General features: G+C 53.3%; 4 protein-coding genes across 4 annotated transcripts; 3 read left to right on the forward strand and 1 right to left on the reverse strand.

The window, feature by feature from the left end:
* Window positions 1–43: 43 nt before the first annotated feature.
* pkaap (A-kinase anchoring protein pkaap) lies at window positions 44–6,170 on the forward strand. The gene is made up of 7 exons (XM_037235155.1): window positions 44–55; window positions 480–616; window positions 901–1,045; window positions 1,675–1,780; window positions 2,976–3,087; window positions 5,252–5,378; window positions 6,066–6,170. The coding sequence occupies exons 1-7, from the start codon at window positions 44–46 to the stop codon at window positions 6,168–6,170; spliced, it is 744 nt and encodes a 247-aa protein (XP_037091050.1).
* Window positions 6,171–7,433: 1,263 nt separating this feature from the next.
* LOC119111340 (DNA-(apurinic or apyrimidinic site) endonuclease 2) lies at window positions 7,434–13,515 on the reverse strand. The gene is made up of 8 exons (XM_037235157.1): window positions 13,506–13,515; window positions 10,901–11,028; window positions 10,560–10,643; window positions 9,658–9,854; window positions 9,160–9,381; window positions 8,145–8,444; window positions 7,791–7,949; window positions 7,434–7,568 (listed from the first exon to the last, which is right to left on the reverse strand). The coding sequence occupies exons 2-8, from the start codon at window positions 11,013–11,015 to the stop codon at window positions 7,434–7,436; spliced, it is 1,212 nt and encodes a 403-aa protein (XP_037091052.1). The 5' UTR covers window positions 11,016–11,028; window positions 13,506–13,515.
* Window positions 13,516–14,422: 907 nt separating this feature from the next.
* LOC119112362 (FACT complex subunit Ssrp1-like) lies at window positions 14,423–19,643 on the forward strand. Its single transcript, XM_037236520.1, is given in 3 exon segments — window positions 14,423–14,509; window positions 17,260–19,121; window positions 19,123–19,643. Coding segments are annotated over 2 exon segments (2,154 nt in total). The 5' UTR covers window positions 14,423–14,509; window positions 17,260–17,303; the 3' UTR covers window positions 19,459–19,643.
* Window positions 19,644–21,441: 1,798 nt separating this feature from the next.
* LOC119111341 (beta-1,3-galactosyltransferase 1) lies at window positions 21,442–27,352 on the forward strand. Its single transcript, XM_037235158.1, has 4 exons — window positions 21,442–21,459; window positions 22,548–23,010; window positions 23,320–23,547; window positions 26,931–27,352. Exons 1-4 carry the CDS (start codon window positions 21,442–21,444, stop codon window positions 27,065–27,067), a joined length of 846 nt encoding a protein of 281 aa, XP_037091053.1. The 3' UTR covers window positions 27,068–27,352.
* Window positions 27,353–27,814: the final 462 nt, after the last annotated feature.

Raw genomic sequence — 27,814 nt, forward strand, 5'->3', positions numbered from 1 at the left:
TGTCGAGATCTGTGATATCCTCTTCAATGAGACTGTCGTGTTCATGTTTATGGAGGTGAGTGGTCCTTTCAGCTCACAATTCTTTTTGGGGTAGAAGAATACTGTCGGGGCTGAGAAGGCTAGAATTTTTTGGTTGTGTTTTGGAATGTATGCTTACAAAAGGTTGTGTTTTGGAATGTATGCTTATTGTGCAGTTCGCGCTTTTTCTTTTCCTTCGCTGTCAACTACCTTCGAGCTCTGCTGTAGTGTTGTTTGTTATGTCCTTACCTACCTGTAGTTTCCATCCAGCTGCCAGGCCCAGGAAAGATTGTAATCACATCTAAATAAAGGGCTTGGGGGAAATATCAGCATGGGGAGGAAATATCAGCTTGAGCACAGGGAAAAGATTGGTCTTGATTGTATGTGACTGGTGGCAGCCGACAGCGCACAATATTTATAAGCATCTGACAGTACTGTGATCCTTGGTTTGTTCACTGCAGTTTATGGAGCAAGACGGTCTCGCTCACTACATGGAGTTCTGGCTGTCTTCTAATAACTTCCGCGACCAGCTGTACGCGATGGGCGACGATTGCGACGGCGAACAGACGCAGAATGACGCAATGATACTGTATGACAAGTGAGTGATAAATGAAACAAGCTTGTGACTGGAGGAGTTGTGTTGCCACCATCTGGCTTTTCAGAATAACAGCGTGCATACCTTTCATGAGTCATTTAATTTTAAGTGGCATTGTCCCCACTATCGAACTGATGTCTGTCGTGACACCCCTTGTGCCGAGCCGACACCCCTGCTACTGATCAGACACCCCAGCCGGCGATCTGGCCGCCTGGACACCCCTGCCGCCGACCTGACACCTCTGCCGCCGATCTGACCCGCCTCCGCTGTCGGCCGCCCGGCTGCAGGTACTTCTCGCTGCAGGCGGCCAGTCCGCTGGGGTTCGGTCCGGAGACGCGCACAGAGCTGGAGCTGAACATCTGCCGGGATGGCGGGCCGCGGCCGGAGTGCTTCCTGCGGCCGATGCTGGTGCTGCACAACGTCCTGCAGCAGGTGACTGACGTGACTGGCAGGACTGTGTGGTGACTCGCTAGTGACTGACTTGACTGAGTTAACTGACGTGGTGACTCGCTGGTGAGGCGGGCTGCCGGCGGGCGGTTGGTGACGGACATTGGTACCGGATCCAGTGGCCGTTGTTTGTCCTTCATGATATTGCGGGGATGGGAGGTTTGCGGCGTTGTAGAGATTGTGATAGCGGCGAGTGCCTTGGTTTGAACTTTTCCTGTGGGTGGTAGTATTCTTAAGCAAACGAATGTGAAAATTGTGCGTCAGTACTGGATTTGAGCCATAAGTTCAGTTCGACATTAGGGCAGTGTTTCCTTGTGTTGACAACGTTCGGCCGCCGATGATATATGGGTGAATCTTCCTGACCTGTTCTGCCACGGCATGGCAAATGGAAGATGGGTGGGATGACGGGTTGGATGTCGAGACTTTTCTTGACCTGAGCGGGTGGTATGGAGAATGCTCTTAATCCCGGCCATACATGGGCACAGTCCTGTTTGAACGGCAGATGGCGTGGGGAGACAGGATACCGTGATGACTAATGTATGGATATCAGGTAATAAGAGACGCCCCTGCACTGTGGCTTGAAAGCCTTGCTCACAATATTCTGTTGTTTCCAGAGGTATCTGAGCGCGTTTCTCAACTCACAAGTGTTCTTCAAGTACGCGATGGATCTGGTGAACACGATACGACATCCGGCAAAGCCCTATCCCTTCGACAAGACGGGTGAGCACAGCCTGGCGGGACGCTCGTGCACTTTGAACATTAGTCGGGAACCATTGCGAAATGTGCGAGGTGTTCATTATGACATTTGTATCCCGGGAATTGGTGCCTTTCATAGGTAAGGGAGTATAACAATTCGTTGCACAGGCCTTGTGCTCCCTCCTATCTTCTATGTTGTGGTTGTCTGTCGTCATGTAGCATCTTTGGTGTAATGCCCGGGTACCAATCTTGTGGCATTGCCAGTATTGCCGAAGATCCTGTGTGGTATGAGGCGCATTAAGCCTCAAGTAATTATGGGCGCTTCATGACCTACAGCAGTCGATGCGCCCCAAAACACCAAATCATCATCATCAAGCCCCCAGGTGGCTCCCCGCTATCACCTGCGATCCACTGAGGTCAGCTGCTCTGTGACGTGACCTAGAGCCCAATTCGTCCCCGTGCATTGCCTGCCAGCACGAAGTCGATTAATCGACAGAGTCATTATGGGCTCCAGGTGACGCCATGCTCCCACCTGCCTCTGTGGTGGCACCATCCGACCGGTCGACAAAGGGGCCACCGACGGCTATTGATCCCGCTGTTGGCCATCCGCCGTCTGTCGTGTCTGAGGCCCAGTCCTGACCGAGCACTAGCCACCCTGGGGCCCCGGCGTCGTTCAGTGCCGCGGCGACGGGCCGAGCTGGTGCGCCGCTGTGCTGACTCGTTGAATCTTGCCTGCTGTGATGTGCCGTGTGTCGCTGACGATGACTCGCTGAGTGGTGCCGGGCGCCGCTGCGGCGACTCCGAATGGTGCTGGGAGCCGCTGTGATGACTGGCTGAGTGGTGTTGGGCGCCACTACGGTGACTGAGTGGTGCCTGGCGCCTCTGCGGTGACTCTGAGTCGTGCCGGGCGCCGCTACGTTGACTCTTGAGTGGTGCTGGACGTCGCTGCGGTGACTGAGTCGTGCCGGGCGCCGTTGCGGTGACTCTGAGTGGTGCTGGGCGCCGCTGTGCTGACTGACTGAGTGGTGCTGGGCGCCGCTGCGGTGACTCTGAGTGGAGCAGGGCGCCGCTGTGGGGACTCTGAGTGGTGCCTGGCGCCGCTGCGGTGACTGAGTCGTGCTGGGCGCCGCTGCGCTGATTCTGAGTGGTGCTGGGCGCCTCTGTGGGGACTCTGAGTGGTACCGAGCGCCGCTGACGATGGTGGTGCGACTGCTGACAGACGCGGTGAGCACGTGCAGCAGTGATCAGGGCTCGTCAGTGACGGGTGGCTCTGTGCCGGAGCGCTGGTCACACCCGGACCCCGGCCAGCTGCACCGGCGCCGATACTACGGGTCAGTCCCCGCTGCCGCTCCCAGTCAGACACACGCCGCCTCGCCACGCGCTGAGCACTCTCACACGCTCGCACACAGAGTCGCGGAATGAGTTCAACACTCATTCTCAACACCCTCACACGCATCCTCGGCATGGAATGCCCGCTATTTGATACCGCCATTGCATGCCTTGGCATGCAATAAACGTGTTTGGCCCGCGGAAAATGCACCTGCTTTACGGCATGGCAGCACACGGCATAGATGTTAAGTCCGGGATGTTACGATTTGTGTCTAATGTCAGTATTTGTCCGACGTCGGGGTCGGGTGCCTGCTTAGTTACTCGTAAAGCTATGAACGGTGCCGTCTGGCCGACCCAAACGTCTTCACCAGCGATGATTTCGTGTTGATTTTGACGTTAGCTCGGGTGAAAACACGCGCTGCGTCGCCGGCTGTGCAATATCGGGCATCATTACGGCTGGATGTTGGAGTAAGCACCAGTTTCATACCTGCGAGTGCAGTATGCGAGCAAATGCGGCATGGATCGACTCGCTTTCGACTCGATTCGGACTCGACGCGGTACCTCTCATGAGAAAACAAAGCAAATATAACGATCTTGTAAAAACTTGCTTTCCACACGGCGATTCAGATTATATGTTAATGAGAACTTTTATATAAATCAGCTACGCACTAAGCTGATGCTATTTTATAGCGCTTTTCTCTCACCGTGGCAGGAAGGGTGGGCTTCGCGGGGAGTGAACCTCGCGCCTCTGGTTTTCCAGACACGCAGCTTAACCGCTACACTATCGGTACCCCCTTCAGAGCGTTAAGCGGAGTGCGAATGTTATGCATGTCGGTTGGTCAGCAAAGAAGTGATAGTTTTGGAATACGTAGGCGTTTTTTGTTCACGTTCTTGGATGCAGCCCAGGATCGTGATCGGATCCAATATCCGAAAGAATGGACACCGCCAAGACACACCAGTGTGAACAATTATACTAACCATGGAAACGCTGGTTGAGTTATACCGTAAACACCGGTTTGACCAAAAATTTATACCAGAAAGCTATCGGGAATGTTCCAAAACACTCAATTTTATAAGTAGGTCATGAACGTTTGTTTAATGACTGACAAAGTTGTAGTGCAACCAATTATGTTGACACCTTGTGAGAACACCAGACATTGGTGGTATCCGAGCGACTTAATTACTACTTGTAAGAAGTTGTAGAGCAGGCGGGGTTCCTTATCAAGATGTAGGCACATTTCTTCTCCGTGTGTGACGCAATAAACTTCGCAATGTTAAACACAGGGCACACATCCTGAGTTTGTACATTTGTGCGATGAATTTCTCTTACGTGAAACACAGTGTGGCGTATGTTTCCGTGAAGGCGTTGGTTTCCTCACTTTCTCAAATATTTATGAGACGTGCAAAGAACATTGTTTATGTGCTCTAAGACGAATGTACTGTCAAAACAACCTAGGCCAGAATGCAATGAAATGTTGGGTCCTAGAAACGCATTTAGTTGCGTTTATCGACACCTGCGACTGAGTTCTAATTAAAGCTAGGTCAGCGCTGATTGGATTATTTTCCCATAAATATATAACAGATTCGCTCTTGGATTGTACATCTTTATCATTATTGTTGTGCACTCTTGACTGTAGTCTCAAACTGGATGAAATACACTAACTAAGCCGCAAAATTCTCTACATTTCGGCAAATATGCCTTCATCTGGCACGTTCAGAACTCACTTAAAGGCATGTCTCTGGAAATAGGGTGAACTTTGCGGCTTATTTGTAGCATTTCATTTGAGCGTGAAACTGTAGTCACGAGCATACAGTATAGTATAGTCGTTTTCCATTCACAAGAATCGAATCAGCGCTGATCCTGTCGCTTAAAATCAAGCGCTTGATGTTATCCCGATTCCCTGAAGTTTGGAGTGATCCTGATTCAGGCTTGCACCTGAATCTTATCAAGCTCAAGGCTCGTGAGCAGACTCTGGCCTCACAGACCGAATACTGTTCTACCCCGTTGGCCGTGGCTCGCTGTCAGTCGTGGCCTTTGTACACCGTTGAGCCGCGCTTGCTCTCAGTTGCCGATCTCGTCCCCTGCTGACCCGTGCTCACCGTCCGTGGCGGCCAGCCCCGCGGCCGCCATCGCCGGCTGGTAACGCCCGTGTCGGCCACCCTCAGGCTCAGCATCGGCCACGTGAACCACGTGGGCCGGTACGAATCTCACCTGGAGCCGAAGCCGGACCCGGGCCGGCCGTCGGCGCTGCGGCGCGCCGTCAAGTCGCTGCTCCGGCACGACGAGAACAAGGTACGGCACCCGGCCCCGATCCGGGCACCGGCTCAGGTTCCCGGCGGGCAAGCCAGCGTTTGCTGTTTTATGGTCTGTGGTCAAAATGAACGTTGAGTGGCGGCAAAACAAAATTAATTAGATCGTCGTACGGCGGGTCCGGCGATAAAATTGGGCAAGTAATGAAATACTGCGTGAAAATCATTCGCGACCAAACCATATTATTGCTAGCGTTGTCCATATCTCGAATATCTGGCAATAGGTTCTGGAAATTTTTGATCCTGTCTAGTGCGTGTTGACCGTCAGCATATTAAGACCACAATGTTCTGACCCAGTTAACCTTAGATAGACCCAGCAGGAACCTTAGGCAAGCTTGAGGTACTAAGCATGCTAATGAGAGCTAATGCATACGGATCCGAGTTCCAAAAAATTGTATCGTCATGGGGCAAATAAAATCGTGAATCTTCTGCCAAAAAAAACACGGCTAACTCATGTCTCTCCTAGAAATGAGCCGGTTGAGCGTACGGGGTGCATCGCTGATTCGACTTTGTGGCATTGATGTCAACTCCAGACAATTCACGCTAGTGCCAATGACTTGTTACTTTTATGTGACTTCTGCGCCACGTTTGACCCGCAGCGATTTGCCGGCGTGGCGCGCCGCCGCGGGCGTCCCGCGCTGCGCCAGCTGACCCGACCTCTGCCTGCCAGGTGAAGGAGGAGATGGCCTGGCGCGTGGCCAACATGATCGTGAAGGACGTCACCAACGTGACGATGGGCCTGGGTGGCAGCCCCACCCACCGTCCGCACTGGTGACCGACGGGGCGGGCAGCTCCGGCGACGTCCCGGCCGGGGAGTCAGCGGCGGCAGGCCCAGCTGCCGTGCCGCCCTGCACACGACTTGTGATCTGCTGTTGGGGTCGGGCGCTCTGTTTGGTGCGCCCGAGGCCGTTCAATACTTTATCTCCTGGTGCCAGGCGTTATCACAAAATACGTATATGCGCGGACACCGTGTTGTGTGGTGAGACACCAGTGGATCTGCCTGCGTTGCTCTGGTGTTAAGTGCGTTTGTTCGACATTGGTATCAGCAGGGCACCACTGGCGTAGGTGCCCCGCTCTGACTGCCACGCAATCCCTGGTAATCGCGCTAATAAGCTGAGGTTGTGCCGTGCAATGCGTGCTTATCTCGTCAGAGGACATGCTGGCGTGAGTGTGTGACGCAGCCGCGCCCATGACACGCATTCGACTGGGGCGCTCGCTGGCTCGCTGCGGGCGTTTGTTATGTTATCAGCCTGCCAAGTTACAAAATACTGAGGCGTAGTGACGCCCGTCGTCGGAAGGGAGAGGCGCGCGCGGCGCCGCTCGGTTGTGGTCCCGCCACCTGACGGTTGGGCAGGTGGCGGGGATGTCGTTCCCAGGTCGTCTCGATCCCGCGGGACCGAACTCGCCTGCCGCGCGCCGGAGCAGTGCCGATGCCCGCTCTCAGCTCGAACGACTCTGCAGTTTATTGCGCCGTGCTGGCGCACGGGACGGGGAGCGCTCGCGCGCCGGCCCCGCTTGTCGACGTGGTCTCGTGCCGGAGCGCCGCCAGTGGTTTGAATAGGATGCTTCCATAATATCGGCATATTTTTGCGAGTCATGTGATCGCGCTTGAATTGTATTCGATAATTCGAAGGTGTTATGTGATGGCATGCGTCGCAGGGTGAGATTAGCTAGTTTCTTAATATACATATGCATATCTGCTGCCTTTGATGTTGGATGTCATGAACCAGTTACGCGAGTAGCTGCTCGGCAAGCCGTCTGCCTGATGCGAGTATGATACACGAGGCGATCCGATGAATTTCCAAAACGTGCCTCCAGCCACCATTAAGGATAAAGTTAAGTGCAAGGAAGGACCAAAACGCTGTCAGAACGTCACACGTCCTTGTATTCTTGTGCAACTTCACTAACCGTCTCGACCACTTCAAAAACGACAGGCCGAGCTAGGTACAAAAGGTATCACAGCATGCTCTGAGATCACATCACCAATCAAGTCCAGCCGGCATGGCGCCCTCGCCTCAGCCATGGCCCAGCGTGACCGTCACTTGCGCTGCAGCCACTCGAAGTGCCCGCAGTTGGCCGCCGGGTCGCCCGGCTTGCCGACACCGCGGGCGCAGCACCAGAACAGCTTGCCCAGGTTGGGGCCGGCCTTCCTGACCGTGCGCTGCACGCAAGGCTGGCCGTGGCCGCGGCAGGACGGCGGCCGCGCCGGCTTCAGCGCCCGCCGCCAGAAGGAGCGTGCCGCCGCGTCCGGACCGTTGGCAGCCGCCTCCTGCCCGCCGGGTCGCCCCGGAGCCGACACCGGCGGGTCGGTCCGCTCTGCGCAGTCATCCAGCGTCCGCTGTTGTCTCTGGTCTCCAGGCGTGACCGCACTGCACGCGAGCGCGTCTCTCCTCACGTCCCGTGCACCCTCCGCCGGCTCCGGTGGCGTGACGGCCGACGGCTCTCCGTTCTGGCTGTCAGCAGCGTTCACCGCCGCTCCGAGCTCGCCCCGCGAGGACGCCGTCGGGGCGCCGGCGACGCCCTCCTTCGGCCGGAGGAAGGCGAGGAGGGTGGCCTGGCCGGAACGCGGCCGTTTGGCCGGCGGCGGGCGGGCCGCCGTGGTGGCCGGCCGCCGGGGGCCGGCTGACGGCGCCGGCGGCGGCAGGCGGGCGCACAGCTCCCGCAGTGTCACCTGCCGGCCGGCCAGCTCCGGGTAGTGGCGCGTGCAGGCGGGCGGACAGCGCTGCTCGGCCAGCAGCTGGCCAGCCACCGCGGCCCGCACCGGGCAGTGGTCGCTGCCGAGCACATGCGCTAGCACGTCACAGCTCCGCAGCTGACTGGCCAGCGCCCGGTCGCTCAGCACGTAGTCGATGCGCGTGCCGAAGTTGAGCTGGCGCGCGTTCTGGCGCGTGTTCCAGCAGGTGTAGACGTCAACGGCGGTCGGATGCAGCAGCCGGAAGGCGTCCACCAGGCGATCGTCGTCCGGCTCCGGCTCCGGCCCACCGCCGGCCGGACTCGGGTCGCACAGCCAGCCGTCCAGGAACTGGCGGCTCGGGCTCGACCGAAACTCCTGCGGCGCAGGCGCGGAGACCCTCAGCCTCAACTGATCGTGGTCGGGGCAAACGATCAAAATTGCTGCATAACGGAGCTCCCAGAGCGTTCCAGCAACGAAACTGAGCAAGTCAATGTTGACCACACGTTTTAAACAGAGACGTATTAGCCATGCACGTGATTTGGTGTTCCTTTCGGCATCCCTGTTTCGGCATCCCTGCTTCGGCATCCCTGTTCCCTGTTCTGAATGAATGACGAGTGCAGCCCTCGCCGTCAAGTTTTCAGGACGCGGGGGTATCTCGTTCGTCGTTTTCACATCACCTGACTCAGGCGGCGGTCGGCGGCATGTGACGTGTCTCAAGTGAAGTATCTCGCTGCCACGTCATCAGTGTGACGTATGCATCGCCGTCACGTCACTCAGGTCTTACCGCCACATCAGCCCGCGCCCGGTCGCCAGGTCACGTGCACTTGGTGTCACCTAACCACATCAAAGACGTCTCGCCGCCAGGCCCTGACGCCATGTCCCCCTCACCGTCAGGTCAGCCAGGTCGCTGCACCCCCTCACCGCCAGGTCAGCCAGATCGCGGGGCCCCCTCACCGTCAGGTCAGCCGGGTCGCGGTGCCCCCTCACTGTCAGGTCAGCCTGGCCGCGGTGCCCCTCACCGTCAGATCAGCCAGGTCGCGCGCCCCCCCCCCCCCCACCGTCAGGTCAGTCTGGTCACGTTGCCCCTCACCGTCAGGTCGCCGGGATCGCAGGAGTCGACTGGCCGGTGGCTGCAGTTCAGATCTCCCACCACCATCACGTGGTGTCCGGCCGCCCGCAGCGCCGCCGCGCGCAGCCGCAGCGCGCGGTAGAAGCGCATCTTATAGGCGAGCCGCTCAGGCCGGTCCGGGTCCACCCGCGGGCAGTACACGTTGATCACCGCCAGCTGGCACTCGGCGCCGACTGCGACACACTGCGGCGGAGCGCAGGTCTTCAGAAGGCGGGGAGAGGCCTGCACCAGGACCGCCCACTGACCGCCATGACGGCCTGTGCTTGGTGACGTGACGAGAGCATGCTGTCCGGCTAGCTGCGAACTAACATGACGAGGCGGTCTGTGGGGACCTCTCAGAAGACGGTGGGCATGCAGCGGATCAGCGGTGTAGACACCGGAACAGCAGAGTCTGGTTAATATGGTGACGCTATATAACTGACGTGCCAGTGGCGTGTGCGGGACGACTAAACAGCTGACCTGACAGTGCAATCTGTGCAGGGTGACAACGCAGCGTCCCTCGGCGTCGATTTCGGCCCTCTCCGTCGGGTCCAGCTCGGCGGCGATGGCGTCGTAGCCGCCCACCCGGCCGCCGCCGTCGGCCGCCGCCCGGGACCCGGCCAGTCCCGTCTCGGCGCCCAGGGGCGTGGCCGAGTCCCGGCAGTAGGTGGCAACACCTGCGGCCGGCAGAGGCGCCCGCTCACAACACCCGGCGGAGGGCTGCCTGGCGCCCCGGCGGTGAACCCCTGAACGTCAGACACGCTCGCACCACTCTGGCCCTCATCTGCCGGAATGCCAGGGGCGTTTCGCGTGACATCTCGGTGACCTCATCAATCTGCCCCACGGTTGACTTCGTAATCTGGAAGCCCGGAGTCACCGAGAGGTTTGTGAAGCAGTTTCGGCTGACGTTCAGGCGGTACGTTGGTTGGTGACCGGCTTTTACCACTGACCTTTTAAACGACATTCGGACTTTAATTCTAACTACGCAGCTTAGGTCTACACTAAAATGCGGTAGCTCTCGGTATTCAAGCAGCCAAATACATATTTTTGCGCAAATACCAACCAGATCTTGGCCTTCCAAACAATAGCCTGTGATACATGGCTACAAACGTGTAAATCTGACATCGTTGTTGGTCAGTAATGCCGGACACCATCCCCTTGCTTGCAAGATCGAGCTCTAAAAGGACAAGCTTTGTGCGACGCGAATGCGACAGGACTGAATGCGATTTTCCTGAATAAACTGAATGTGGCGAATTGCGGTAGATCCAGATCTGAACAAAACTCAACGTATCGACGCCCCCCGGGTGCAGGCTAAGCTGCTAGCATCCTGAGTTTTGAGCACCGTAGCCAGCCTGAGCTTTGAGCCCAGCACAAAGGCTTACCCGAGTATCCGCTGCGACGCTGTGAAAAGTCGAAGTATGAAGAATAGCCTGGCACAATGGCGAGAGGTTCCGTCAGCATTTCACCTGGAAATCAGAAACAGTTGCCTTAGATGGTTTGGTGCAAAAAAACAGCATGGCATGCTGTAACTCTTGCACGATGGAAAGGCTCTATCCCATTTACAGCATACTGCAAAACTAAATATACCCAAAAACCACCTCCACTCAACCATAGTTGTTTATCATACATTACACACTGGGGCATGCTTTTGCACACAAAAGACATGGTAACTTTTTCTGATAATGGAATATGATGCACCAAACCTATGATTCTCCATTCTTACGGGTTATCTTAGTTTCCTGCAGGCATATGATATCTGAGTCCAGATCATCTAGCGTAGACTTCAAGCATTTTGCCGTGCGGAGGCCATTGATGTTCCATGTCGTGACACGAAACATGGCTGGAAGTCGCCTGCAACAGTAAACCAACGTTACATGGTGACCATGACCAAAGACTAACACAGTAAAAAATGATAAAAAAACAGTGCATATGCATGTCATTGCATAGCTAAGGAATTTTAGCAGGAAGCAAAGTAAAAATCAAGAAGAGCTGAATCATGACGGTCAATAAAGGCATACCAATGAGCTAAATGATAAGATGATTTGAGCGATGGCTGAGGTACGGATCGGATTGGATCTAAATAACGCTGCGCTGATCCTGATCTAGCATAGGTTCATTTTCGCACATCTCGCTCGATTCTCGATTCTCGATCTCTCAGTTAACAGGAATCTGAAGGTCACTAAGCCTGTGGGGCGTGGAGGCACGTTTTCATCGAATTCGCTCACGTACAACACCCATCAGTGCTGTGCTGTATGTCAGGCCTTCGTCGGACCAGTGGGCTCGCGATGGTCATTAAGGCACTCACATGTCTGGCACCTTATAATACCGCGCCACCGCCGGCTGTCAGGGTGGGGAACATGACTGAAGTAGGCGAGCCTGGTGTCGCCCACAGTGCCACAGGTCATTGGTGCACTGAGTACTGTGGTAGCCCAAGACACTTAAAAAATGTCTGTACTTTGTGTGCCTGGTAGGTGAAACATTTGGTAGTGGACATGGGCCTGTCTGTAACCACATTGGTTAGGAAAAGAGGTGGGGTGCAGCTGATGATTGCCCAAATGTTGAATGCATCAGGATGGATCACACTCCTTGTCTGATGAATTCCATTTAATTATAAACTATTCACACATCACAGTACTGGACCCTCTCCAATGGTTTTTGGTCCATCCTGACAACTAAGTCCCACATTATGCTTCAATTTTCAGATGTGGTATGCAAGGTGATCAATTTGAGCACAGATTAGCAAGCTACCACAAGTGCCCAACTGGTTTTGGTCCCTGCTACCATTGTGTCTCAAAACATGGAACGAAACAATAAAAAGAACACAAATAGAAGTATTCCTCAGCTAAATATCTTGATTATTGACATCTTCTAGCTAATGCAGCAATACTTCCACCCGTGACCATCCTTATTACAACATAATTTTGAGAGAGTTTGACTGTTGGATAGTTACGATGGAAGGCAGTGGCATATTCAAGGGTGGGAGCAATTGGGGCTGAGCACCACCTGGAGGTGATGGGGTCCCTTTGGAGCCAAAGGCCCCTGTGCTTTCTGGCAATTTAAAATTCCCACAAAGCTTTTAAAAACATACAACTAAGCCCATGATGTGTCAACATAGAACCCAAAGCCTAAAAAGGCCTTTTGAATCTAAGAACAGGTTGCCCATAGTGACATGGAGGTCCACTATGCTGATATAGTCCTGATGAGCTGCTTCCACCCCCCCCCCCCCCCACCCCCTGCTAGGCAAAATATGGGCTCCACCACTATTAGGAGGCCCACCTGCTAGGCAAAATACTGGCTCCACCACTATTAGTTGAGTACCACCTACTCATGTTGCCCTTATCATAGCATTTTTGTCCAAATGGTAAGGGAAGACAAGGCTCAGATAGTGATACTTGTTTTAAGAATTTCTGGGTTTGAATAGCTAGTTTAATTCACAATCCTCCACAATCCCTTTCTTTGAAATTGATCCTGCCAAGAGAACCAAGTACTATCATTATGCCCAGATGAAGGTGGGTGCATTGTGAGTGGCCCAGCACTGGCTTAAATATGATCTTGATATTTTAGGCCCATGGTAATGCATGGAATGACCAACACACCATAAGTCCAAAACTACTGGTGGAACATAGGCAATCCTAGGGGGGGGGGAGGACACAGGGCCATGTCCCCCTCCCAAAAAAACTCTGAGAGTATGTTTTGGCCTCCCAAAACATTCCCAGAACTTCATAAAAGGTTTGTCTACCTACCTCAACAGATGTACCTCAAAATAATAGCTTACATAATGGCAAATACATAGTAGCAAAATAATACTTCAAAATGAGGGTTACAAGCTTTGTAAACATGCATACTGCATACAGAACATTAAAAAGCATTTTGGTGCTTGAATGGCGCCCCTACTAGGTACCCGCGAGAGGTACCATGCACTGGACCTCAGATCCCACACCAGCCAGCTGGCGACGAACGGTCCCCCCCCCCCCCAAACAAAAACAACTCCAGGCTGGATCCACCCCTGTGTTGGAACCCTGGCACCCAATACACTTAAGGATGTCGTCGTGGTGCCATCATTTTCAAATTACGGCCAAATGCTAAATGTCAACTTCATTATAAAATGGTATTGGTAGTCGCTGCTATGTTGTTAATATGGCTGAGATTTGCCCCATACCCGGAATTGGAGGCTTTGCCTCCAGATAGCATTCCTAGACACATTATCCCACCGCAGGGGAAAAAGAGGTAAATCATAACACTAGCGCAATGAAGCCCTTTATTCCAGACAGACAACTGTAAGTAAAGAAAATGGCCACGTCACACATAATAACACCACACCACCGCACCCAGCACGTGTCCCACTGACGCGTGGTTCTACGGCCCTGCACCAAACGTAAGGCCTCTCTAAAAACAAATTGTATCGGCCGCGTAACAAACATGCCCACCAGCTGCTCTTCTTGTTGCTAAATTACTGTTCATGTATGTAATATCTCAAATCTCATATTCAACAGCGGAACAAAAACCAAAAGTGCGTAATTTTTTTGATCACCAGATTATAGAATCATGTCTTATACTGTTGCGGTGGAAAAGCCGCGATCAATTCTGACGGGTGGGGTTGGGATCGGTAAATCCCACATCCACCCCTTCGACCTCGCATTAGTTTTAAGCTGTGACCGAAATCGTTAGATTATGAATGTATCAGCGTAATGATCAGCAACGGCATCTACGCGTAAAAAGTAGTGCTCCAGGAAACCACACACACAACACACACACACACACACACACACACACACACACACACACACAGGAGGCATAACGCGTGCATCACTAGCACATTGCTAGCACTGTGACTCGGTCCGCGCTAGTTTCTGCCATTCACGGAGATGGGCCCGGGTATTAAGTAAAGCAATGGATGCACGAATACATGAAGGGTAACCAGGCAGCAATGTGGGCACACGCAACTTTTTTAACCACCATGGCAACCTTGAGATTGGAGGTTAATTCTGATGAAGGTAACAATGAAATTGAATGCTAGCGCTGTCTATGCAAGATACGTAGTTCATGTTTATAAGCTCAAAGGCCATTTGGAACCTCTTCCAAAGATGTGCTAAATTGTTTATCCATGGTTATGAATCTGAAACGGCTCTGTGGTACAATCTTATCGGGAGGGCCAAGGAAGCTGATGACGTCAAAATTTAAATTACCTCAGGATTGGAACAGAAAAACCGCGCGCCGCGCCGAAAACGCTCTTGAGTGGTACGTTGGCGGGTAAGCGTGGCGCGCGGAGGCTCATGCAGAAATATCCGTAATAAAGACGGAGTAAGTTGCAAAGAACGGCATTAAAAGCGAGGTAGGACGGGTATTTCATAAGCTGAAGATGCAGTGTTGTCTTCGAGGGTTGCTTTTCCTGTTGACCTCTGGACATGTTCTCTGAAATTTTGTAACTATAGAGAGCTGTGCATGCAATTTGGGTATATTTACAGCCAGTGGCGTAAGTAGCTTTGCAAAAGACACTTTTGGGTGGGGCTGAGAAAATTGGTGCTTTACCACTGCCCCATGTGTTATAGGAACCATGCATGAATGTGAAGCCTCCCATCCCGATGTAATTACATGAATGTGATTTCTAAATACCGGATTCTTGTACTTTGAGTAAGGCTTAAAACTTACAGAAGAGGCACCATTTAAAATGATCTCCTTCACACCACAGCCAGGCATATGTTGTCCATCTGTCTTGCTGTATGCATAGTCAAGGTGGGATGTAGATACTCTAAGTGCTGTTCAGGAGAATGATCCACACTTCAGGATATTAGAGCAAGCTAATACATGATGGAATAAGCACACTCATCCTATTGGTATACTTTGAAATGAAAGGCTGTTCTAGATAATACAATTGAAATTGAAATTTTGGGACCCTTTCTAAAGAAATTGTATGATCATGTCATCATACCTTGCTTATCAGTGATGGAAGCAATATGTGGCCATAATATCTGGAAATGGCACACCAATACCAGATACAAATGACTCATCATTATTTTCTCAGTGTTGATTGCAATGTTTTTAATGGAATGGCATGGTTTGCTTGATGTCATGGATACTTGGGTGGATATGAAAAAGTCTTCCTGAAATTCTGCACATCTTTGCGGGCATGTAGCTCTGGTGTAGCTAGCATGAAATGTGTAACTAGAGTGGTTTAGGTCTTGAAGGGGATGTTTTATGTGAGAAGATATTGATCCAAGCATCAGATATGATGAATCAAGCTTACTTATAACTATTGGTATACTTTTTAATGAGATAAGACTGCTCTAGGCAGCACAATTCTCTGTTTAGTAAATATGCTCCTCAATGTATCATGGTTTGATCATCATCATACATTACACACCATTGATTGAGTGACAATTGGTAGCTGTTATATCTAGAAATTGTGCTCATGAAGGCTAGCCTCACAGCATGACTTATGGAAGGGCAGGATTTGAATGATGTTTTATGTCACAAATTACAAGGTGACTAGAATAATCTCCCCCAAATTGTCTCCCAATTGTTGTGGGGATGTAACTCAGAAGCTAGAGGGGTTTAGGTCCTAAGGATGGCAGGATTGTGAACAGCACCAAAGGTCTTCAAGAGAGCTGTCTTTATCAAAAACCCAGGGTAAATATGGAACACTTTGTTTAGGATGACAGAGCTGTGAACTGCACTGGATAATCTTCAGGATGGCTATCATGGTTCAAAACCTCATACAAATGTTGAGCACTGTTAAGTAGGTCATTGGGTGCTTTCTAAGGTTTCCAGCTCTGAAGCTGAATACAAAGCCAAGACAATGACGTGAAGCCAGTATGGAGCGTAATTCTGGTGGCTCTGAAGTTTGAAACTGTGAACCAAAAGTCAGCAGTTTCATATGTGTATAACAATAAGGCATCCAGTGACTGTAACATTGGTACACAAGGCACAGGGACCTAAATTGGCAGCCATGGACTTCAGAAACTCAAATTTGAAGTCAAACACATCAGTTTAGACTATGAAATCGAAAGTGAAAGTTTTGTGAAAAAATTTACAATTTCTAATAAATAAAGAGCCAATAGCTTGCAGAAAGACATACACAAGAACACAACATAATTAAGAGCATGGATAATGCAGTAGGTGTTTATGTGCAGATTTAAAAGTAATTTTTCTGGCAGTACCAGTAGGTAGTCATCCAAATTATGCTCAGCCTGCTCAGCTGGATAAAGCAGTCATGTTCAGCCTTTCAGTAGAAAATTTCAGTTATTTTGGCCACTCTAATGCATGCTAGCTTTTCCAAATTCTTGGGAAAGCTATGGAGCTTAGCTACAAATGAAGCCCTGCATGGTTTGGCCATGGACATGTCTTGTGAGAACTCAATCTTGTGCTGACGGATACATTTGAAGGTATTTGGGTCAGGTATTGTACCATTCCAAAGATTACTGAGAGTTGTAAATGGTGTGACCTCAGCCTTTTATCTCAGTGGTGGGTAGACATGAGGTACATATATATATATATATATATATATATATATATATATATATATATATATATATTGCCTTCTTCTGCTCACTTTTGACCAGGTTTTTTATTCTTTCATGCAAGACTACTGTAAATGCCAAAGGCAGGAGGGTTGGGGTTGAATCTTTGTAATTGTTTTGTTAGTTCCCTGTGTATAAATTGAAGATGCCTCTGATTCAGATTTTTGTCTTGGTGTTACATGCTTCCACTACCTGAGACTACTATCATCCTAGTGCTAGTTGTATGTCCAAGGCTTGGAACACTTCTAATATACCCCATCCAAGCCTTGGTTGATTTTGGAGTCATAATCCTCTGCTAGTGCATTTTAATATCTGCATAATGCCAAGATGTTTTTTGAGGAGGGCTCTAGGTGAGTTGTTTCAGAATTGGGGAATAAAGACAAATTAATTCATGATTCATCAAGCACAGGCATGATTTAAGGTAATTTTAAAATATAGTTTTTAGAATGGCATTAATTATGGTGCTACATCATACATGTTCTTGTGTTTTTGCTAGTACCTGTGTGACCATGTGCAATGTCACATCTTCCAGGTGGGAAATGCATTTCAGTTCCTTTTTCTGCAGGTGTGCGGAGCTTCATCAAGTCAGTTCTGACCTACTGAAGCGCCATGGACTTCCTCGAGTACAATGAGGCACTCTGCGAACAGAGGGGCGCCATGCTTGCCGGAAAGCTGCGCGTGACGGACCGTGACGTCATATTCAAATACAGGAAGACGGGCAAAACGGAACAGTTCCCGGGTGCCGACATCGAGCTGCTGAACTGGCAGCGGCTGAGTGGCGACTGGGGACTTCGGGTATTTCTGAAAAACGGCGATCTGTACAGGTTTGGTGGCTTCAAGGACTCTGATCAGGATAAGGTCGCAAAGTTCTTCCAGCAGACGTTTGGCAAGGAACTGGCGGCGAAGCAGATGAGCCTGAAGGGCTGGAACTGGGGCTCCGCGGTCTTCAAAGGCAACGCCTTAAGCTTCGACGTTGAGGACACAACGGCTTTCGAATTGCCTCTCAGCTACGTGTCCCAGTGCACCGCGGGTAAGAGTGAGGTGACGCTTGAGTTCCACCATCACGATGATGCGGTGGTCAGCCTCATGGAGATGCGGTTTCACCTGCCGCCGACGGCGGAGAACACTGATCCTACGGAGGCGTTCCAGGACCAGGTGATGAAGAAGGCCAGCGTTGTGACGGCCACTGGTGACGTCCTCGCCATCTTCCGCGAGGTGAAGGGCCTGACGCCGCGCGGACGCTATGATATTGGTATATATCCGACCTTCATCAACATGCACGGCAAGACGTTCGACTTCAAGATTCCGTTCAACACGATTCTGCGGCTGTTTCTGCTGCCGCACCGCGATGGCCGACAAACGTTTTTCGTCTTGGCTGTGGATCCTCCCATTAAGCAGGGCATGACGCGCTACCACTTCCTGATCCTACGTTTCGATCTGGATGAGGATGACGAGATGGACCTGGAGCTGCCCATCTCAGACGAAGATCTCAAGACCAAGTACGAAGGGCGGCTGCCCAAGGAGATGAAGGGGCAAGGGTACGAGGTCCTGAGCAGGCTGACGAAAGGTCTTGCCAACAAGAAGCTGATGGTGCCGGGGTCGTTCAAGGGCAACTCCTCCACGCCTGCCGTTGCGTGTTCGTACAAGGCGGCGGCCGGGTACCTGTATCCGCTGGAGCGAGGGTTCATGTACATTCACAAGCCGCCCATCTTTGTGCGCTTCGAGGAGATCCTCAGCGTCAACTTCGCCCGCAGCGGGGGTGGCACCAGAACGTTTGACTTCGAGATTCAGGTGAAGAACGATTTGGTACACACGTTCAGTAGCATTGAAAAGGAGGAGTATGGCAATCTGTTCAGCTTTGTGCAGGAGAAAAAGATCCGGATCAAGAGCAAGGGTGGCATGGAGAAGGGCGCAAACTATATGTCGGAAGACAGCGGTGATGCCGCCGACCCGTATCTGGAACGGATGAAGCGCGAGGGCGAAGAGCGAGACGAGGACGACCCGGATGATGAGGACGAGTCCACCGATGAGGACTTCAACCCGGAGGGTGACGGCGGCGCTAACTCGGACGTGGCGGAGGAGTTCGAAAGCAATCCTGAAAGCACAGAAAGTGAAGGTGGAGATTCGGACGACTCAGCCAAGAAGGCCAAGAAACTCAAGAAGAAGGAGAAGAAAGAAAAGAGGGAGAAGAAGAGAGCAAGCACCTCAAGCAACAAGCCGGCGAAGAGGAAAAAGAAGGACACGGGCGCCCCCAAGCGGCCCATGTCGGCCTACTTCATTTGGCTGAATGAGCACCGCGAGCAGATCAAAGAGGAACACCCGGGCATATCGGTGACAGAGGTTAGCAAGAAGGCAGGAGAGATGTGGCGCGAGCTGAAGGACAAGTCCGAGTGGGAGAAGAAGAACCAGGAGGCAAAGGCACGCTACTGAGGAGGAGATGAAGGAGTGGCGTGCGTCGGGCGGCGCGGTCGCGGGCAAGACCCCGAAGGCGGGGAAAAGCTCCAGCCCCAAGAAGTCTATCAGCAGCACACCGGGCACTGGCGGAGGCGCCGGTTTGGGCTTCAAGAGCAAGGAGTACATCTCGGACTCGGGGTCCAGCGAGGAGGACTCAGACGAGAGGCCGCTCAAGAACAAGGCGTCCAAGGGCGCCACGAAAGGCAAGTCTGTCAAGAAGGCGAAGGAAGAAGATGATGAGGAAGAGGAGGCCGCTTCGACCCCCGCGTCTAGTGACGAGTCGGGTGCTTCGGGGGACGACAGTGATTGAGGCCTTCCCGGCGACCCCGCAAACTGGATCGTACTTGGGATTCCGTCACCATTGTGTCATGATATTTGTCACTCAGTGTTTTGTATTGTGAAGACGGCACAGTGCCTCCGTCTTCATCTGTCAATTGTATGCTACATGTAAATAAAAGATGGTGTGCCGCCTTGCGCACATTCCATGAAGTTAAACAGCGTGTGGGCGAATAAGTAAGTGGATTAGGTTGCTGTCATTTTCCCGAAGACAACCGAAATATTTTGAAAACGTCGTGCGTTGCAGCTTAGTCAAGCCACTCGAAAATGTCTTGCGCCGTCACTAATCATTTGCTGTGATGATAATTCAGTCATCGTGTCTGAGCTGGAGGTGCCGATAGTGTAATGACTGCCCCTGCGCGTCTAGGAAACCAGAGGTTCGGGCTTTGTATCCCCGCGGTGCCCGCCCTTCCTGCCAGGGTGAGAGGCACTGGCATATAGAGACGCCTGTAGCCTATAGAGGCACACCATATAGACTCGGCAGCTGTGTCGTTAGGCCCCAGTGTCGACCACGACAGGGTCTGACCTAAACCGCGGTCGCCCTTCGATACCATTTGCCATGTATTGGGTTGATTGGCCATGATCTCAGGCTCAGTATCGGAGCACGTGGACGCCGCCGCGTGATCAGCTGGGATCACCCCAGCTGTCGCGAGCACCATTCATTCGACGGGCTGATCCGGGCACCTCTGAGTGGCTGAGTGTCACACGCCCTCGGCTCGTCGAATTTCGTTAGACGTTGCACAGCCGTCGGGCGACCCCTGCACGACTGGGCGTTCATGGTGCGTGGATTAGAATCTGTGGTGAGCTGAGTCTCCGCCCTGCGCCTCTGTGTTCGGGTGGCGAGGTCGATGTGCGGGTGGACCCGGTCGACACACGCCCGGGCCCATCCCGTTGGCCGCGGGCGGCTAGCCGGTAAAAAGCTGGTCACGGCGCGGCCAGTGAAAGTGAGTGGGCGGCGGCCGCGGCCGCGATGGTCACCGCAGTGTGGGATCTGGCGTGCTGTCGGCCGGACCGACGGCGGGCTGTCGCGGCGTGCGGCGCGGAGAGGTGACCACCGGAGTACAGCACTGCTGGCTGGCGAGTCGAAGCTCGGGTGTAAGTCGGCAGCGTACAGCACGAAGGGCTGACCACTGGCCCAGCGAAAGGGCTGACAAGGGGACTGTGGACATACTCGGGGCTTCGTCAGTGAAGCGCCGTGATCTTCGTGAGCGGGTAAGTGCTTCCCGTAATCAAATTTGACAGCCTTGGACTGGCTGACTTGTCTTATAATGCTCATGTTATTTTGTTGAAAGAGGACATTCCCAAAGTAGACTGATTCTCGCACTACATTTTAGGCATTGTAATCCTTGAAGCATGCTTGTTTGTAAGGTGGAATTGCTCATCCAGAATGAACCATTCGTGATTTATTAATCTGCATTCATCACCCACCCCTATGGTTTTTCTGAGTCCTTGTCACCCGCATGTCGCTTTTCGGTTGTCCTGCTTGTCCAGTCTCACTAGATGAGCATAATATATATATATATATATATTATATATATATATATATATATATAGTAACTTCTTCGATTAATAATGCTCAGCGAGGCTTCGAGAATCTCACGACGGACCCACACACTATAATTCAAGCCATGCCATAATAACACTTCGAAATATGTGTTCACACTGAAGAGTAGGCTGCCATGCTCATCAGTGTGCTGCCTTCAGCGGGCACCGTTCCTAGTGACAGCAGCCATGTGTCTCTGTCATGTTGCCCCCAGCTAGCACTGTTCCTAGTGACAGTAGCCATGTGTCTCAGTCATGCTGTCAGCAGTCATGCTGCCCTAGCGGGCACCGTCCCTAGCGACAGTAGCCGCGAGTCTCTGTCATGCTGCCCCCAACTGGCACCGTCACTAGTGACAATAGCCATGTGTCTCTGTCATGCTACCCCCAGCTAACACCGTTCCTAGTGACGGTAGCCATGTGTCTCAGTCATGCTGTCAGCAGTCATGCTGCCCCCAGCGGACACCGTCCCTAGTGACAGTAGCCGCGCGTCTCTGTCATGCTGTCCCCCCCCCCCCGTCCCCCTGCGGACACCGTCCCCAGTGACAGTAGCCGCGCGTCTCTGCCATTGCGCGCTCATGGTGCCGTGTGCCGGCCTACCTCAGTGGTGCGGTACCGACGTCCGGCTCGAGCCAGCCGGTCGTGTTCGCCGGCGCCGGTTGGAGCCGCGCTTGCTGTTCGCGGGTCGCCCGGACCGGTCTGACCGGCGGCTCATCCCTCCGCGGGCCCTCCGCGCGCCGGGGATGGCTCGAGCGCGCCGCGCGGCACCCACGTGACCGCGCCGCCACGGCGACAGGCTCCGGCCATGCGGTGAGTGAAACTCCCGGCTGGCGAGCAGCTGACGGCGGCGCGACGCCGGGTCAACAGGGTACGGCGTGCCGTCGGAGGCTGGCCCGTGCCGGTGTGCCGGTCACGGTGTGACAAGAGGCCTTTCAGATCCGACGGGCGAGGGGACACACCGCCAGCGTTTGCCGCCACGGAATGCACAGTCGCTTTCACCTGATTCGGTCAGACCGGTCGCTGGGACGCGCGATTGGAGACGAGGGAATGAACGTCGTGGTTTCTCCGTTTCACTAGCGGGCGACGCCAGAGGGTGTGGCTATTGACCTTGAATGCTGGACGAACTTATACGCCCATTAGCTTTTGGCCAGTCACTTTTTTGCGGTTCCCATCTTATATCGCCGATAGACATCCGTAGTCTAACTTTTTTGTCGGTTGATCGATATATGCCATATCGCTGAATGCTATGAAAGTCTGCAATATTAGATGCGTGCAAACGAGGCCGCTAGGGACCCAAACGCAAGCCACTGTAGTCCAATGGCTCTCCGTCTACACGACTGCGAGCGATGACTTGGTCTGACGTGCTGGGCCCCACCAGCAGGTCGTTGCTGAGCTGTCTGGCTGTGCCGCGGCGTCGCTGGTTTGTCGGCGTCTGCTGCGCGCTGGTCGCGCTGCTGCTGACCGCGCGCCTGCTGCTGTGCCGGGCGCCGCCCAGCGCCGGCAGCGGCCTCTCGCGGCGCGTAGGCCATCATCGGCCAGCGCATCCGCGCCCAGCGGGTCATCAACAACCAGACATTCGAGCGGCTGACGGCGCCGGCGGCCGGCTGCACGGCCAGCACGGCGCTGCTGGTGCTGGTCACGTCGGCCGTCGACAACTGGGAGCGCCGCCAGGCCATCCGCGACACGTGGGGCGGAGGTGACGCCCTGGCCGAGGTCGGCGGCCGTCTGCTCTTCCTGCTGGGCGAGACAGAGCCGGAGAGCGCCGCCGCCATTCGGGCCGAGGCGCAGGAGTACGGCGACATCCTGCAGGAGGCGTTCAGAGACTCATACCGCAACCTCACGCTCAAGACTATGATGGGGCTCCGCTGGACGGCCGAACACTGTGATAAAGTGAACTTTGTGGTTAAGACGGATGACGATATCTACTGGAATTTGCCGCTGTTAATGTCGCATCTGGAGACATTCGATGACAGAAGGTTCATCACAGGTAAGAGGCAAGAGCAGTGCCTCTCTGATATTGTCGCAAATCGAGCTGGGTTTTCCGTACTTCCCGACTTTTCTTTGCATTATTCTTGAATGCGCAAGTATTTCGGCAAGCGGTTTGGCTGAAATCCACGCATGCACTTCATTCGTTTCGCCCGTCGTCTGCATCGTCAGAGCTGGCCTTCAGTAAATGGCTTCTGAGGCACACCCTTTCCTGGCATTTTTGAACGGCATACTTCGCCATAGCAGACCACTTGACGGTTGTGCGGCCTCCGCTCACCGCTGACGCGACGCGTGCCGCCCACATCACCAGGGTGCATCAAGCAGTACTCGGCGCCGGAGCCCATCAGCATGAGCGGCGCGCAGGCCCCGCCCGGCTACCCGCTCTTCGCCGCCGGCGCCGGCTACGTCCTGACGGGCGACCTGACGGCCGACCTGTACCAGGCCGCCCGCCGCATCCGCCTGCTGCCCGTCGAGGACGTCTTCATCACCGGCTTCTGCGCCAAGATGGCGCAGGCCTGGCCGCCGCGTCACCACGAAGGTCAGTGGCGAGGGGCGGCGCGCGGGTCGGATGGGACGGGTCGGCCGCCGTTCACGCACTGTGGTCAGGGGTTTTGCTATGTGGGCTGGCGGTAGCATTTGTAGGTGGCTGGATTGAAGAGGATGGTGGAAAAACGTGACCTGGCGTGGCGGGCAGGTGAAGCTTGTACGTTAAATGTGAGAGTCTCGAGACTCATTTGACGTGAATTGCGTTACATCCGCCGAACGGCCCGGGAAACATCTCCAAAATACCGGAAAACCATTATTATAATCCGGACAAACAAGCAATGCATTACGCCAATTTATTCTGGAGTAGAGACGATGTGTGACAGATGACCATGGGTGGAGCCGCTCGTTTAAACATTAAATCATTTGGGGTTTAACATAAATATATTTTATTCCGACATTAGGCGAGGGTAACTGACTGGCGGAACTTTCCTCATGTGTTTAAGTATAAAACACACGCCGCTTTATATAAACCCCGCGTGCCTAGCTTGCGCCGGTGGCCTAGCGCTGCTTCCAGTAACGAATGGCCAACGTGACCGTTGTGTATTGTCATATTAATTATAAATTAGCAGTTGCATCACGTGTTTTTCGTGTGACATTGTTTTATAATACGCCCCTTGTATGTTGGTATCTAACTCTCAATTACCTTTCATATACAACTTGTTTTAGCAACCTTTATGATCAAATGTATTGAACCCCCGGCAACTTTAGCCTGGCCTTCAATACGTATGCCCCTCTCGAACAAAATGACCGGTTATCTAATGACCTCATGGCATATGCTGATCGTGCCACGCTGCGTCCGCGAAAAACAGAGGTATTTAATCGCACAGTGATTTCGTTGTTTGAGTAGCGTGCGCCTAGCCAAAGAACGCTCTTGCCTGCGTGCGAGTCCCGACGAGTTCCCCGAGTCCCGACGTAATTACCGGCTTCCAATGTATGGGCCATCCGATTTGCAGGCCCCGTGATCCCTCAATGCACAGTATCACACAGGTTACCACGCCACGAGAATCAATGTTTTGCTTTGGTCGGCGCGTGAGAATGTCGCCGACACATTTGCAAGGCCTCATCCCTAATTGCGTGCCAAGCCACTGCGTAAATTCATGACACGCGTTGGGGCATCAGCGAGGTACTTAAGAGCAACACTGTATTGAACGCCAAACGTAACATTATCTTGGTAGCTTGCCCCGAAGTCATATTCACCGATCATCAATCATCGATTATCCGTCGCTTCTTTCAAACGTTGAAGTCAGCCTACCTTGCTCGGTTAGTTACTTTATGATGTCTTACGTTATCCACCCATGTCCTGCATTACCCCCTTAAACCGCGTGTCATCCACCTACGCACGCCCCTGGCCGTTTCTTCCGGTGCTCTACCCCCAACACCCCACATCCACCGGGACGGCCTGGCCGGATATGGGGCGCCGTCCCGCCGCTCTGTCCGCCATGCGCCCCGGTCGGCGGGCTGTGTGGGTGCCGGCCCGGTTCACACGGCAGCGGCAGCGTCGGCCGTCCGCCGGCCCGGCCCGCGTCAGCTGCCAGCTGAGCCCGGTCAAAGGAACAACGGCGGCCACCAGACACTGGTGCCACGGCCGGCGCACGCGCACCGGCGACATTTGTTGTCGTTTTTGCGCCGGTGACTGTAGGCGTGGATACAGCCTGGCGACTGCTCCCACAGACACGCTGGGGACTCTCAAGAAGAGAACTGTAGACTTTTGAAGCCGCGCGATGTTTTGTGATACCCGAAGCCTTGAAGTGAGCATTAATCACTGGCTTGAAGTCGATTTGTGAAGCCCGACATTCAGCGCACCTCATTTCGATTTACTGCCGTGAACAAAATGAAATGAGACACTCTTCGGATACACTTCACACTTTTCGGCTACACTTCCACTTTTTCCCCTTTTTCCCACCGATAACTGGAGTCCGTGTTCGCTGTGCCTCCCGCCTGTCGCTGTGGGCTCAGCCCCACGGATGCACTCGCGGGGCACACTGTCGGAGGAAGTCGTCCTGAGCTCTACCCTAGGCGAGCCGGAGACACGGCTGGCTGGAGGCTCGGACAGCGGGCGCCCTGGGAGCGCGAGACGCTGCGAGCACCGGCCGGCGGGCGGTTCTGCGGGGTTTGGCCATGTGGTGTTTTAATCGACGGCCGACGTAGGCGCCCATTATTCACATTGTTTCTGTCGTCGTGTATTGATAATGGGAACGGGAGGGAAGTTAATTGTTTTGAATGCGAAAGGCGAAATTGGGATAGCGGTAGTGCGCCGTATTAACGTAGCGGGAAGTCGGCGGCTTTGAAGGCTCTAGAGACGATGGTTTGAAAAAGAAGACAAGGCAACGCCATGGGGAGGAAACACGCATCATACAATGTCATTATCTTTTTTGCTCTGTCTGTGTCAGGTCTGTCTGCATTATTCGACAAAATGGAACCTTAAAGGATTGTTTAAGAAACGTGACTCCGAGGGTTAGAACTTACTACATTGGCTATTAATATAAGATAATCGTCTCCGTATTCTTCACGTTAAGCACTTCCATACGCCCACAGATCATTTTTGTGACAAGCGGGCCGTACCTCGAGGCCTCTCCCTCCCCCCCCCCCCCCACTCCCTCCAATACAAACCAACATGGGGTGCCCCAACAGAGCTGTGACTACAGAGAAACTTTATATGCCTTTGTTTTAAATGGGACCTTCAGACGTTTTTGTGCCCTCCTGAAGCTTTGAAAACAAATTTACTATACATCTGCCCCGTCCTTTTGTGGCGCCAACGTTCGGGGTCCGTGGATATCCGAGGCCCGTTTTGGTGTCCGTTTTAGTGAACAGTGCAAAGTCATGAGCGCACTTGACTTTTGACGTTATGTTCTCGTTGCACGCGGTCCCATCACTTGCTGAAGTAGGGCTACAAGCCCTTTGTATTTTACTGGCGATGTTGTTTTTGGCTGACCCTGGCTGGAGGCTATCTGGATTCGTCTACAGTTTCAGTGATGATACCGCACGTATCGGTCGCCGGCCCGCGTCATACCCGGGCGGGCCGTGATCACCACGCAAGCACGTCACCGCGGCGCGCATCACACGCGGCCAGCGGTCCCATGCGGGGCAGTAAACACGTGCTGGCTGCCAGTTTTATCAGACAAGCCGCTGGTGACCATGTCATTTCCATGCATCGCTGTCGTGGGATATTGTATTCTGCTTTCAGGACTTGACGTAATTTTCCTGGCTTGGTTGATGTATTGCAAAGCCTGAAACGTCGCCTGGCCCGATATGTCGATTTCAAAGCATGCACCCAGGTGACTTTCCGGTGGGCCAGCGTGGTTGCCGAGCTGGCGTGGTGATCGTGGCTGGCCGGCGCGGGGCCTGGTGTGTGACGCGTTCTGTCCGACTCGGCAGGCTTCAGCTGCGGTAACATCCTGGCCGACGACTGTGACCTAGTCCAGCTGTTCAACGCGCACAAGATCACGCCCGCCCGCCAGTACCTCATCTGGGACAAGTTCACCACTGATCCCAACCCATGCATGGACTTCTAGGAGTCACCCGGTGGCGGAGCGGCTCATCCGGCTGGAACGGGGATCTGACGCTCGATAAAACGCGGAGTGGTTCGATGGCCTATGTATATCCTTGGTTTGGGCATGTGTCCGCCTCACTGCACGGGTTGAAAGCCAGACTGCTCTCCGCTCATTTTGCAGCATCTCAGTTAGGATTGTTCGCGAATCGACACAGCCAGGGGCACTACCAATGGGTAGAGCGGGGGCGGGAGGGGCGCCGGTACTCCGCGCCACTTCCATGGCAACAATGCTGATTGTATTGTTTCATCGGTGTGTTCCCCACAACTCTATGCTCCGCCTGGAGGCCCAGCAAGAAGCTCCAGGTCATCGGTTGGACCTTAAGTGTCAAAACACGCGTTATCGCTCATGGGACCAGTCCATGTGCAATGAACATGATTACATGCTTCGACGCCTGATTGATCCAATGACACATTTTGTATTAAAACAATTCTTTGTTAGACCTGCATTCGAAGAAACTGTCGGCGAGGATACCATTCGCGCGATCTCAATCAAACACATCAACATTCTTGGGTACACCCAACAGGAGTGGAGACGAGACCAAGGACGCCATCAGATAGAGGAGGCACAAGGCCTTAGAGTGTTCTCACAACACTGACTTACACTTATATCAATGACAAGTCCAGGACCCTTCGCAAAACTCACAGAACCCCATGGACGAGTCGGTTCATCTGGAACCTCGAGGGACATGACGTCCCGGCCCACCAACGC

This window comes from Pollicipes pollicipes, unplaced genomic scaffold (assembly GCF_011947565.3).
Source record: "Pollicipes pollicipes isolate AB1234 unplaced genomic scaffold, Ppol_2.1 Scaffold_7261;HRSCAF=8764_pilon_pilon_pilon, whole genome shotgun sequence".
Taxonomy (NCBI): Eukaryota; Metazoa; Arthropoda; class Thecostraca; order Pollicipedomorpha; family Pollicipedidae; genus Pollicipes; species Pollicipes pollicipes.